The 12,525-nt window shown below is 39.4% G+C and overlaps 4 protein-coding genes across 7 annotated transcripts; 2 read left to right on the forward strand and 2 right to left on the reverse strand.

The window, feature by feature from the left end:
* Positions 1-736: 736 nt before the first annotated feature.
* On the reverse strand, positions 737-2,125 carry LOC142377303 (uncharacterized). The gene is made up of 6 exons (XM_075461267.1): positions 2,052-2,125; positions 1,915-1,977; positions 1,736-1,815; positions 1,539-1,669; positions 1,388-1,454; positions 737-1,315 (listed from the first exon to the last, which is right to left on the reverse strand). Exons 1-6 carry the CDS (start codon positions 2,123-2,125, stop codon positions 1,242-1,244), a joined length of 489 nt encoding a protein of 162 aa, XP_075317382.1. The 3' UTR covers positions 737-1,241.
* A 366-nt stretch (positions 2,126-2,491) lies between these two features.
* rbp7b (retinol binding protein 7b, cellular) lies at positions 2,492-3,793 on the forward strand. The gene is made up of 4 exons (XM_075461264.1): positions 2,492-2,653; positions 2,952-3,130; positions 3,360-3,461; positions 3,642-3,793. The coding sequence occupies exons 1-4, from the start codon at positions 2,581-2,583 to the stop codon at positions 3,693-3,695; spliced, it is 408 nt and encodes a 135-aa protein (XP_075317379.1). The 5' UTR covers positions 2,492-2,580; the 3' UTR covers positions 3,696-3,793.
* A 1,261-nt stretch (positions 3,794-5,054) lies between these two features.
* Positions 5,055-7,464, forward strand: cenps (centromere protein S). The gene is made up of 5 exons (XM_075461266.1): positions 5,055-5,508; positions 5,698-5,821; positions 6,924-6,957; positions 7,062-7,128; positions 7,300-7,464. The coding sequence occupies exons 1-5, from the start codon at positions 5,479-5,481 to the stop codon at positions 7,411-7,413; spliced, it is 369 nt and encodes a 122-aa protein (XP_075317381.1). The 5' UTR covers positions 5,055-5,478; the 3' UTR covers positions 7,414-7,464.
* tardbpb (TAR DNA binding protein b) lies at positions 6,365-12,240 on the reverse strand. Of its 4 annotated transcripts, none has more exons than XR_012769502.1 (6): positions 11,463-12,240; positions 10,704-10,867; positions 10,455-10,604; positions 10,181-10,351; positions 9,018-10,081; positions 6,365-8,354 (listed from the first exon to the last, which is right to left on the reverse strand). XR_012769502.1 is itself a non-coding variant. In XM_075461262.1 (6 exons), the coding sequence occupies exons 2-6, from the start codon at positions 11,701-11,703 to the stop codon at positions 9,590-9,592; spliced, it is 1,218 nt and encodes a 405-aa protein (XP_075317377.1). In that variant the 5' UTR covers positions 11,704-11,729; positions 11,954-12,240; the 3' UTR covers positions 8,420-9,589. The 4 variants fall into 4 exon arrangements, 3 of the variants coding, with proteins under 3 accessions (XP_075317377.1, XP_075317376.1, XP_075317378.1); XM_075461262.1 differs by lacking the exon at positions 6,365-8,354 and having other exon boundaries at positions 8,420-10,081; positions 11,463-11,729; positions 11,954-12,240; XM_075461261.1 differs by lacking the exon at positions 6,365-8,354 and having other exon boundaries at positions 8,420-10,081.
* Between the last annotated feature and the right edge of the window lie 285 nt (positions 12,241-12,525).

The raw sequence follows: 12,525 nt of genomic DNA on the forward strand, positions 1-12,525 counted from the left end.
ATAATGCCCACTTGGTGTACTACTGTTTTTACTGGAAATTTGTCCAACCATATTTACAGATTTCCAGTAAAAACACGAAGAAAGGCAGGAATCGCATGTATGCATTTCGGATGTCAACAGTCACACTTCTCATTCACTTTGAATGGGATGACATCTTGCATTGGCTGAATTTAGTTCTGGGTCTGTTGCTTTGCCGGCATAGTGGTGAAAAGCTGAGAATAATTAAAGTTTACGAGCATCTTTGAGCATTTTGAGATCACGTCTGATCTCAAAATCGTTAAGATTCTGAACCCACCAACCACTGAGTGTTAACCGATCACATTTGTAAAAAGCCCACAGTCTCCTCTTATTGGTCAGCTCAAGTGACCTGATCCAACATGGTTCATCATTCTGCATCAACTCTACTGAAATCCGAAATTCTTAAATAGGCACCACCGGAATGTAAATAATGGCAGAATGCAAAATAAGTACACGCATTTTTAAATAGTTTTCTAGGAAATTACTCCCAAATACCATTAAGAATACCAACAAAATTACTATTTTGTCTGTTTGGCCAGATGCTAATACATACAGGTGTGTATAGACCAAGACTTTAAACAACAAATTAGATTTTTACAAGAACTTTAAAGTTACAGAGGCTATTATGGAGTGTTTAAGGCAGAAGGGGTCTACAGGGAGTTAAAAAAAATCTTTGTTGAGCTTCAACAAACACAAAGACACATAAACCAATCGGAGAATACATCCAAAATAAGTACACGAACGGGTAATTTAGCATAACATTGGTTTTTTAACAATGCGACCCGGACATTTTTGGCTTCGTTAATGTAAAACATTTCATCATACTTGTGCTGACAGAATCTTTTCCATTTTGTTTTAATTTTCCAGAAAGGTGACTGCAACTGTCTCCACTATATATAAATGTCACTGGCTTTGTTTGATTTTTCAATCTGTTTGACTTTACTTGATATATACAGTTTACATAACTGTGCATACTACATGTTTATTAACTTTCACTGACAAATTGTTACATGAAACACATTCTGGTATCCAGAAAAACATTTCTAACATTCGAGACATCTGCTTTTCAGCAGTGAACATTAAAAAACGTGGGTCGGATTAACTCACTTGCACTTTCTTCCCCTCGTGGTTTAAAGTTACCAGCTGCTGGTGGTACAGAAACCTCATGAATTCTTTAAATGTGCCGTATCGTATGTCAGCGTGGGGGCAGCTGGACTGTTTTGTCACTCGTTTCTAAACGTCTCCGTCACGGGCTGCCTGTTGGTTAACCACAATCCTCCTCTCACCATGAAAAAACCTGAATGGACACGAACAGCTGTTACTCCATCAAACCGTCATTCAAAACTTGTCAGACAGAAATGCTGCTCACCTGCACTGAATGTAGATGCGACCGTAAGAGTTAGGGACATGTAGTACAGCTCTGGGGTAGTTTTGGCCTGTGAAAATAAACGAAAATCATTTTGAGGCTGCCGTTTTTTTCCCATTTTCCCCATACTCCTCCATAAGGTCATTTTTCTTACACATTCTGAGGCTGTGATGGTCAGGATGGCCGTACATAGTCCGTGTCCGCATGAAAGCAGACCAAACACGTGATAGGCAGCCCACAAGCTCTGAGGAACTGGATCTATCGACGTGAATATCACTGAAAAACCTGAAAGGAGACTCCGTGTTCGTATTGATCGTTTTATAGACCGTGATGTGCTCTGATAGGACTCACCTGCAGCTATGACGGTTAAGGCAACAAAGGCCGACATGTTGTTCAGAAGCGGCTGTCCGCAGTATCTTGAGGATTTTGGCCTTCAATGGAAACAAACACCATTGTTAATGCCGCATTCCCCCTTGTTCAAGGGACCCATGACCTGTATGGCTCGATGCCATGTTCGACATCCTAGTTACCTTCCCATGACGTAGAGCTGAGGGGCCAGAACAACTACCGTGAACACTGCGTTGACGATCTGACTGTGAGTAGAAAAGGAGTAAAACTTCAGTAGGACAGCAGGAATAGTTATATCTCTGTCCATGAGGGTACTTACAATTTCAACCTCTGATTCCGCTGTATCAATCTGCTGCTATAATATGCCATGAGGATTAGCATGTAAAGAAACATGAATGCAACACAGCCAGGCAACCGTGCTGAAACACTGTCCCTATCTGCTGCATGTGGTCTGAGGAAGGATTCTATTTCATCCCATCAATGCCCAGAGTCTTTGGCTGCATATTGTATTTCCTTTAAAGCTGAACTAAAATCTGCACTAAAAATCTAAGCCTGAAGATTAGGCTGTTGTGTTTTTAGTCCAAGGAACTTTAACCATGCAGTATACTCGTGAAAAGTATCCCCTCCTGTAAGGATATATCATGAACAGGACAGTTTATTCATATCGTATAAAGAGCTCTGCTCCACCCTCTAGTGCTTTTCCTGTGTCCCAAATAACTGTGGCAAGAGTCACATCACCCCTGCTCTATATTCATGCAGAATAAAACATCCCACACATTAACTTTGATGCTACTCGCGCCTGATACTCATGCTGCAGAGGCTTCCAGGGAGTCACATAAGCATCCAAAATGCCTGTCGACTTCAATGGGACTTGGGAAATTGTCAGTAATGTCAATTTTGAGGGTTATATGGTCGCACTAGGTGAGTGTAACTGTTTTTTTTTTCTTTCTTTCTTTAAAAAAAGAATTATTTGTGGGTTTTTTTTTTTTATACTTTCGAGTATGAAAAAACCCAGTTGATCTGTTGAACATGCCTCCCATCCTTAGCATTGAAAACTATTACATAGAAATATGATCCAGCATGTGTCCAGACTGTTGATGTCCGGTTAAAATAACGTAGTAACAAATAATAGGGTACTTCCTAATCAAACTACAAAGAATTTGATAGAGTAAAAATGAAAAAAAAATTAAATTAATATTTCTTCCATTTTGTAACGCAGGGATAGACTTTGCAACACGCAAGATTGCCTCTCTGCTGAAGCCTCAGAAAGTGATTAAGCAAGACGGAGATCGTTTCACAATCAGCACTTTCACAACTTTCAGAAATTACGAGTGTTCATTCAAGATTGGGGAAGAGTTCAAAGAGGTGACAAAGGGGATGGACAACCGAAAATGCCAGGTAAGCTGTTCCTAAAAACCCATGTTTCAGTCTCAAAATAAAATAAAATGATAAATGTCTGTGATCGCTGCCACACAGCATAAGATAAAGCAAGCAAATAAAGATCTCAACTTTCCTCTCAAACCTTTTTATATAAATTTTAGACCTCAGCCTCTTTTATGTTGCCGTATTGTTGAGCGATATTCAGTTGTGATTTGAAGTGGTCTGTTTTCCTTTGGTCCTCGACTAGACCGTGGTGAACTTGGAAAATGACAAGCTGGTGTGTGTTCAGAGAGGAGAAAAAAGAAACAGGGGCTGGACTCACTGGATTCAGGGGGACGAGCTGCATCTGGTACGACTGATATCACAGCCTCTCATGTTTGCATGATTACTCGCGTATGCCGATTCATATGTCAAAAAAGTTGCTCAGCTTGAAAATTGATACAGAAAATCATTTCATTTATTCGCCCTCTTACGATTTTGACTTACATATGCCATGATGTTTTTACATTGTTGCATTTTCTCTCTTCAGGAAATCACGTGTGAGGATCAAGTTTGCAAGCAAATTTATAAAAGGAGTCAGTGAATCTTACCTTTTAGCGATCGCTGCACACTTCATGTGTGTTTCCATGTAATGAGGCGATGCGTACTGAAACTGCCATATTCAATAAAGAGTCTTATTCACCACTGCTTCTCTGTTAAACAAGAACACCTTTACTGGGAGCATGTTGCTTTCTTTGTGTGGGACTAATAAAAGTCTGATCTGATAGCATTTGATAAAGTGTTTTTTTTTTTTTTTTTTTGGATGATTATTAACAATTTTGAAAGATTTCTAATTCAATATTAACAAGCAAAGTTAAAAAAAAAATCAATGGTATGTAATAGGTTTGTTCATGGTGTCTTTGTAACAGAGGTTACAAAGAGTTTATTCAAAATTAAACTCAGAAGTGTATTCATTAGAAATGTCAAAATATCTTTGAAATGACTAGAAATAAATGTAGAGATAGTATATTTTGAAAGCTTTAGGAAGAAAATGTCCTCTTGTGATTGCTGTTCTAAAATGTTTGTTTTGCCATTTAGTATCAAATATATTGTTAATTGTTAGAAATGTTATTAAATTAGCATATATATTACATTTTATCATGCTAATGAACCTAACAGGAAAAAAATTTGACATTTAAATTTATTTTACTGTACATATTCACTGTAGTTCAAAATAATAACGTCAATTAAAAGAGCAGTGTAAAGAATGTAGTGGCATCTAGTGGCTTAAATTCAAAGTTTGCAACCAATCTAAACACCCTTCACCTCTCACTTTCCAAGCCTGTTGGAAAGAAATGGCTGTGAAAAACTGAACAGGATATGTTTCCAGTGTGATTCAAATAATTATGACTAACGGTTCAAACTAAAGTGCATGGAATTACTTTCACATGTTAAGAGTGTGAGTTGCTGTTAATCTTTGGAAAATAAAACTGAACAAGAAGAATAACGTTGTTTTGCCAACTTTATTCCCAATTTAACAGCGCACAAGCCTATTTCTTCTGCTGCCCATAAACATTCATAACATAAACGTTCAGAAGACCCAGGGTCTGTGGTTGAAAATTTAAGAGAGAAAAGTGTCCTTACTCTAATTTACTGATCAAGAACGCAGAAAACTGATCAATTCCAGTCGGATTAAGAGTTTGCACGGTGAGATTTTCCTGTTGACAAGATTATCAAAAGGTTTGAACCACCCTTCTCGATCTGTTCAGAAATGAATTCAGATTTTCGACACCTTAATCAGATCAATTTGAAATGGTTGATGTGTTTATGAAGCTTTACAATTGAGTTTGCACTATTAGTCAGATTTTAATTTGTACATGTAAACACCAATCATTGGTATGGTATGTCCCATGGCAGTACACACACACTTTTAAAATATAAATTGCTTCCTTTTTCTTAATGAACAGAAAACACAGCCATTAATATGTTTTTTTTTTTTTTTTTTTTACATGAATCTGTTCAAATTAAATCAGTGTACTGAATCATTGCCAGAAACCGGCTCCTCAAATGACGAGTTTAAAAACTCTAGTACCTCCTCCGGACCACAGTGTGGCGCTGTGAGACCTGTAAATTTAACAGAAGAGGAAATAACAAAATCAGAGAGTTGCTGATTTGCTGACAAATTCATGCCGCGAATTTTTTGTTTGTTTGTTGTTGTTTGACCAAACCAGGGATTGAACTTGTCAGATTGTTACACAGTACATAGATCGAAATATGTCTTCATTATAGCTTTATTTTTTCTCACTATACCCTCAGCTTTTGACATTCGTTAGTTTATTGCAGTTGAAGAGATAAATCCTGTTGTATCCAGTTTGTTCCACCGCAAAATGTCAGTGGGTGCAGACGAGACTCGTCAGGTAGGAGCAACTTTTCAGATTGTTACAGTTTGTTTCATATAAACGTCAACTGGTAGTTAACATGAACGTTGCCATCATTTTATCGTTTTCAACAGACGTCGTCACTCTGTCATTCTTATAACGCGCCCTGTCCCATCCTGGTGTCTGGCTTGGCTACATATATATTCTTTTTTTTTTTTTTTTCTTCAGAGGTTAAAGGCAGCAATACATTATACGGTGGGACATCTATGTCAGAGGATCGGAGAGGACCACAAGAGGGAGTTCAGCCGACAAGTTGTAGCAGCCATAGCCGAGACGACATTCAGACAATGTGGTGGGGACATCTCACAGTGCAACATGTTCAGAAGCTCAATTCAACAACTGTACGCAGTTTAGAGTGCTTTATATGCAACATAATAACATTCATGCGAAATTTACAAAGAAAAAAAGTAAATAAGGTGAGGGTAAGTACTTATTTAGCTAAATCCTCCAAATGCCTTGGTATACAGTAAAGTCTAAATGTTTGATTTGATTGAAGCGAGATTTGTTGCATACCTGCAGTTATCTGGGACTTTTCTCCCCACATATGATGCATAAAAACTGAGAGCAACTTCTTCATGTTTAGTCCCAACTCCGGGGAGAGTAGGCGGACCTGTTCCCTTAACCAGAGATGTATTTAGAGGTTCATGACACCAAAAGATCTCAGCTGTATTTTGTCACTAACCCATTGAAAACTTTATGAACCAGCAGCAGTTTGTAAAAAAACAACTTCTTGATGGTTGGGAAGCCAGAGTAATAAGGTCCACTTTTATGGTCTTTGCTAATCATTCCACCTATCTGACCAATTTTGTCAACCAAACAAAGAAAAAAAAAGTTGTTTTTAAAAAAAAAAGTTTATTACTATGTTGTAGCAGTCTGAAGTGCAGCATACATCTCTTTTTATATACAAATATCAACAATATTCTGAAGTAAACATGAGAAATTGTTCACAAGGACATTGTTTTTAAGGCTGTACACAGATTCCAGGTATCAACAGTGACAACAAGTAGTGTGTGCAATAAACTCCTCGATAACCGGACGATTACAGCATCATCAAGGCAACACTGAACTGATTTTACTCAGAGTATGAATCCAGTTTTAGAAATACTTCAGGGTGGCTGATGGTTCACAACACAAACATTTGGGGAAAAACCCAATCCAACTCAAATTTTTATCTTAAAATGTACATTTGTGCAAATCAATGCACGCCCAACATGCTTTGATATTGACTGAATAAATTACAGAACATCAAACTACTCTTTTAGGGCTGTTAGTTGTGCGTTACTGGAAAAGTTGTTTCAAACCCCAGAGTCAGTAACTTCTACAACTTCTCTCAACAAATGCATTGAAAAGGTCTATTTTTTCAGTTTTGTAACTTAAGTCTCTTTCCCCCCCAGATGTATTTGCTAAAGACCTGGAGGCCTTCGCAAGGTAAGCTTTTTCTTCCCTTTAACTATTAACTACTCAGTAGTTTTAACACAAATACCCAGTGAAAAACCTTAGGGCTGTCTCTATAATCTCACATTTATTTTCAGACATGCCAAAAGAAGCATGGTGTCTGCAGACGATGTCAAACTTGTGGCCCGTCGTAGTACTGCATTGGTGAGTTCAAACAAAGTAATTACATATGAGTACAGTAATTTATGAACAAGGGGAGGGAAAGAAGTGTTGACTCCTCAATTATTTGAATTTATTTTTACTCGACCCATCTGTGGGATACACACACTTTACAGCAGACAGCAAACTTATTTTTTTAATTTGCCTTTATTTCAGTCCATCTACATACAAAATAAGAGTGAAGAATTGGCCCAGGAGCACAAGGATTTGAAAAAGAAGAGCACTGGGAAGAGGAAGAGCAAAGACACTGAGGAGGAGAGCAGAGCATGAGGAAAGGACACAGGCAGGCCTGCAGTGTCTTACTTGAGCCCAACAGACAAATGAACACGAAGACTGACCAAAACATGAGTGCCATCTAAAGTCTGACTTATTTTCTATTTCAAGTTTATGAGTTAATACTTTTAAAGAAGGCTAGAGCTTAACATTTTGACAATACTGCACATCCTCCCACCCTTGGACCTGCTGATTCAATCCCAACTTGTAGTGCATTTGACATCACGTGAGACCTGTTTTAACATTAAAATCTTTTGTCGGACTGAAGTGAGATTTACTACAATGACTACATTATGAGTGGTGTGGGCTGCAGTTACGCGTCAGATTTCTCCATCAAGCATAAGAATTTTAACTGTGCCGCCCGGCCCTTGGAACTCTAAGACTGTCAGGATAACTCATTGTCTAGGTATCTAACTAACTGCACCTACTCTAGCACTAGTTATGCTCTTAGCTGTTTGGTTTAGGAAGGAAATGCACTTCTGATTTCTTGTGACCTGAAGATCTTTTGCCCACCGATGCGGAACACACATATAAGTCGCTTTGGATAAAAGCGTCTGCAAAATGACCGTAATGTAATGCAACTAACCACAATGTTTGGAACCATCTTAGAAGAGAAAATTCCAATCGACTTCCTTTCCTAGAGCCAAATTAGGGGTGAATAACAATTTGAATAAGTGAGGCCACATTACTAAGCTCATCTGTATCCAGTCTAGGATAATCAACTCCCAAGAACTTACCGCTAACCTTAAGAGGTAGATGGTATTAATAGTGACTTCCCTGTAACGAGGCAACAAAACAAAAAAAGAAACATAGGTACTACCCCATGTCATGTCTGAGAAGGCCACACACTGAAAGTGTTGGAACTTCCATCTTCGTCCTTCAGAACAGACTTCAGTCAGGGTTCAAACGGAGACCTCGACCAGCAGAGCCCAAGGTCCCTAAATATGTGAATTGGATTAGATGTTTTTGATTTTACAAACTGACTCAGGTAATATAAACTAAGTAACTATTCAAATGAACTTTATTAGAGAACTCCCTTCATTTGACATGTTTTGAAACACCTCACAAACGACAAGAGCTACGGGGAACCATTGGACACACCACTCCACGTTCTCACACTATCACTCGCGTCCCCCAGAGTCTTCAGCAGGTGTCATCCACATCAAATACACACTTACAGATCAGTTCAATAACATGAAAACACACACCATACAGCATTCAAATCAGATAATATAAGCAATACAAATAGTCATCACAACATTCCACTACATTTTGATATTTCTGCACTTGATAGACATACTTAATAGTAAGGAAAAACTTGCAAAGATTAAAAAAAAAAAAAAATCTTGAAGTACTAATCAAACAATGTCCATGTTAGGGAGAGGCGCTCGTAGCATCTGTAGCTTCCACTCACACACTCAGAAAGCAGTCAAAATCGGGCTCTTTCATCGCACAACCAGTCCGTTTCACGCGTCTCTCCGTTCGCTCACTCATCGCTTCACTCTTCGTCACAAGCCATCCTCAATCGCACTCATCAGTTCTTAAAATGTCAGTTGCGCAGTTCTTTCCATTTAAAAGTGGATAAAAGTGAAAACACCCACCGTCTCTTAGAACATGCGGAGTGTAGCCGTTCTTTGATGGCATAGCATTTACAGGTGGGAAGAGGGAGAATGATACCGAGATCACCCCAAGAATGCTGCCAAAGAGGAGCTTCCTCACAGGGAAATGGAAGAGAGGTGAACTGCAGAAGAGATTTCAATGAAGGCTTTTCCACAGAACTTGACTGCAAATAAAGTTGCACTTAAAACATTTAGGTTTCAACCAGATTCTTTCCAATGCAAGATTGCCTTTTAAATCGATGACAAAGCCGGATAATGGTGAAACACAAACATTCATGCATTTTCAAAATGGGCATCACATTTCACAATACATGCATTAGAGAATCCAGTTGAAATGGATACAAACAAACAAGACGTCAAAAATAGCACTTTAGTCAGAGATCCTGGTAAACAGTTCACTTCAACGCTTCCTAAATTAAATCTTTAGCATTTTTTTTTTCTTCCAAATGTACAAAACATCTTCCACAAAAGTGTTTTCAGATACGCATTAACACCAGAAATAAATTTTGAAAAGACTCATCTTTCTCACAATACTTACCATACAAACACTTAACTTACATACCCCACCCAGATGACTTTGACTCCATACTGGACCCAAAACCTGAGCTAAACCCACTACCACTGGTTGTAGAGTTTGACCCTGTACCCCAGCCAAGACTGGCTGAACCGGTGCCGTAGTTGCTGTTGCCTGTACTGAAAGACTGACTCTGGTCCCTGCTAGAACTCGTTCCACTGGAGGTGCTGCCTGAGGTGGATGTCTGCTGTTGGCTAGCGAGCATACCCATCATCCCCCAACTACTTTGCAGAGCAGCCTGTGCAGCAGCCATCATGGCAGGGTTCAAACTGAAGGAACCAAAATTAGCCAGACTACTATTAGTGCTGCTCCCCAACCCACCACGGCTGCTACCAAACGCTTGAGCTCCAAAACCATTTCCAAACCGTGCTGTACGATCAAACTGCCTATTGCCATGTTTGGGCTCAGCGTTTGAGATGTGAACACTGACTCCTTTGATAATAAGGTCCTCTCCACAGAGAGATTGGGCAACCTGCAAGGGAAGAAAAAAAGAAAAGAACAAAAAGTCTGAATCGGGTAATCCGGGACTGGACAACACTAAAACACAAAGCTGTCGCATTTAGTACAATACCTGATCATCTGCAAATGTGACAAAGGCAAAAGCACGGAATGGCTTGGGGATGAAGACATCTGTGACTTCTCCATACTGCATAAAGAACTGCCGTAGATCGTCAGTGGTCATGTCCTCGGTGCAACGACCAACAAACACTTTCCTACTCCTCAGTGGCTCATCTGGACCTTGCTGTAAACAAAATAGGTGGGGATACAATTGGTTATAGTGTGCCAATGATGTTAGGGCAGTTTTCTTCCCATAATGTGCATATAACCATATGCATTGACATTACCATATTCACCTTCGAGTTAGGGAGCTTGCAGTCGCACCATCTCCCATCGATCATATGCCGCTGGGAGATAACCTTTTCTTGCGCCTCATACTCTGTGAACCTCACAAAGCCAAAGCCTTTGGAGTTTCCTGTCTTGGCATCTCGTTTTACCTGAGAGATGCCAACAAACAGTAATGGTCAATTGTTAGCACATAAACAATGCAAATCTATTTTGATAAAAAAATAATAAGAAGAAATTCCAAGTTGTACCTGAACCATGATGACTTCTCCAAATGTACTAAAGTAGTCTTTCAGATCCTGTTCAGTAGTTTTCCAAGGAAGACCAAGTACAATCAGGTCAGATGTCTTCATATCCCCCCTCTTCATTTTCACAGCAGAAGAGGCATCAATTTCCTCCATTTTCCTTTTGTTGTCTACAATAAAAGTAAAAGAAGTCAACTCTCAACAGTAACAGAGACTCAGGCTGTATCAGACAAATATTCAGATAATAAACTTAATACCTTGTTTCTATAATATGTATAATATAAAAACTATTAAGACCATATACAAGATAAAAAAAAAAATATGTACAACTATGTGGCATTTATTAATTGTTAAAGGAATCCTCAGTGTCAGGTATTATATCAACTCGTTTTTGTTGATACAGTCCAACATCGATGAAACACAAGATAATACAACAACCGGTCTCCAAAAATGACCTTGACCCCACATCAATGCATCTCTAAAAATCAACATCAATAAAACATAGAAACTCTTAAGGACACATTTTGCACACTTTTACAACTTTGGCAAGATGGATTTAATAAACGTACATACGAATAATGCATCAATGATATGTGGGTCTTGATTTGTTCAGTTTGCGAAAAGTTTAAGCCACAACACAACTACTGAGAGCGTGGACAAAATTAAAGTCACGTCATTCCCATTCATTTTCCACTCGCTCATAGTATGTCATGCATTGTGAACACAGTTGCACCATGGTGCAGACAGTGAAAACCAATAAGTTACCTTTTGGGTAGTTCACCACGTACACGATATTCCCCCATCCGTTTTCAGGAGCGTGCAGGACTCCTTCAACGAGGCGCACTCCCCGCATGCACTGAGACACTGGGCTCCTGAAGCGTAGGCCGCACGCCCCGGGAAACTGAGCCGCAACGGTTGAAAGCAGAACAGTGCCGTCATCCTCGGATGGGATCTCCATGGGCTCCTCATTTTCCTCCTCCGCCACTCGAATATAACCTTCGGCCATTTTGTTCCAAAAAGATAACTTCTTATCTAAACCAAAACAGCGCTGCAGTTAGCTTCCCGTTTGTCCACAACTGCGGCTAACAGTTGCTAACAGGACCGAAATGAGTCAGGCTAATTTGTTAGTTCTATCCGGGGCAGACTTCTCAAGTAACGACGCAACAACAAAATACGTGTTATGCTGGTTTAATTAAAAATCCTGTTATCAACAATATAGCTCAACGACAGAGCTGGCAAGCGTGAATGAGCCTTACTTTTCCTTTGTTCGCTGATACGGCGATCTGTGTCGTCAACAGCGGACGACAGCCGCTAGAATGTACTTCTTAATGTAAACTGCGTACGACCCCCCCGCTCACAAACTCGACAAAACGATTACCTCAAATTGATTTACGCATGCTAAATGAGTTTTACAACTTCGACGAAGCGTTCCTCTCGTTCCACATTTAGAGTGAGAAATTTAGCTAAGGTTATATTTTTCCACGAGGCGAAAACAGACAACTATGCACGGCCTACCAAAATGGCATTATCTAAGCGAAGAAGGAACTACGTCATTTGATTGGACGGTTTCATATCATGGGGGTCAACGTCTGTAGTCAGTGTTGTTCAGTCGAGCAATATTAGCTCACTGGGTCGTTGAAAATTTGTTGGGTGAAAAGCAATATGTAAAATAGCTGTTAATTTCTATAGAACTGGTCAAATATTGGGGAGCAGTATTGTAGATAGCAAGTTTCATTTTGCTCGTCCCCCTTTAAGGGAATAGTTTAGTCAAGGTATATTTCATCCACGACTGCAGCTTCCGCTCGTTGCTACGTTAGTTGGTTTGATA

This window comes from Odontesthes bonariensis, chromosome 3 (assembly GCF_027942865.1).
Source record: "Odontesthes bonariensis isolate fOdoBon6 chromosome 3, fOdoBon6.hap1, whole genome shotgun sequence".
Taxonomy (NCBI): Eukaryota; Metazoa; Chordata; class Actinopteri; order Atheriniformes; family Atherinopsidae; genus Odontesthes; species Odontesthes bonariensis.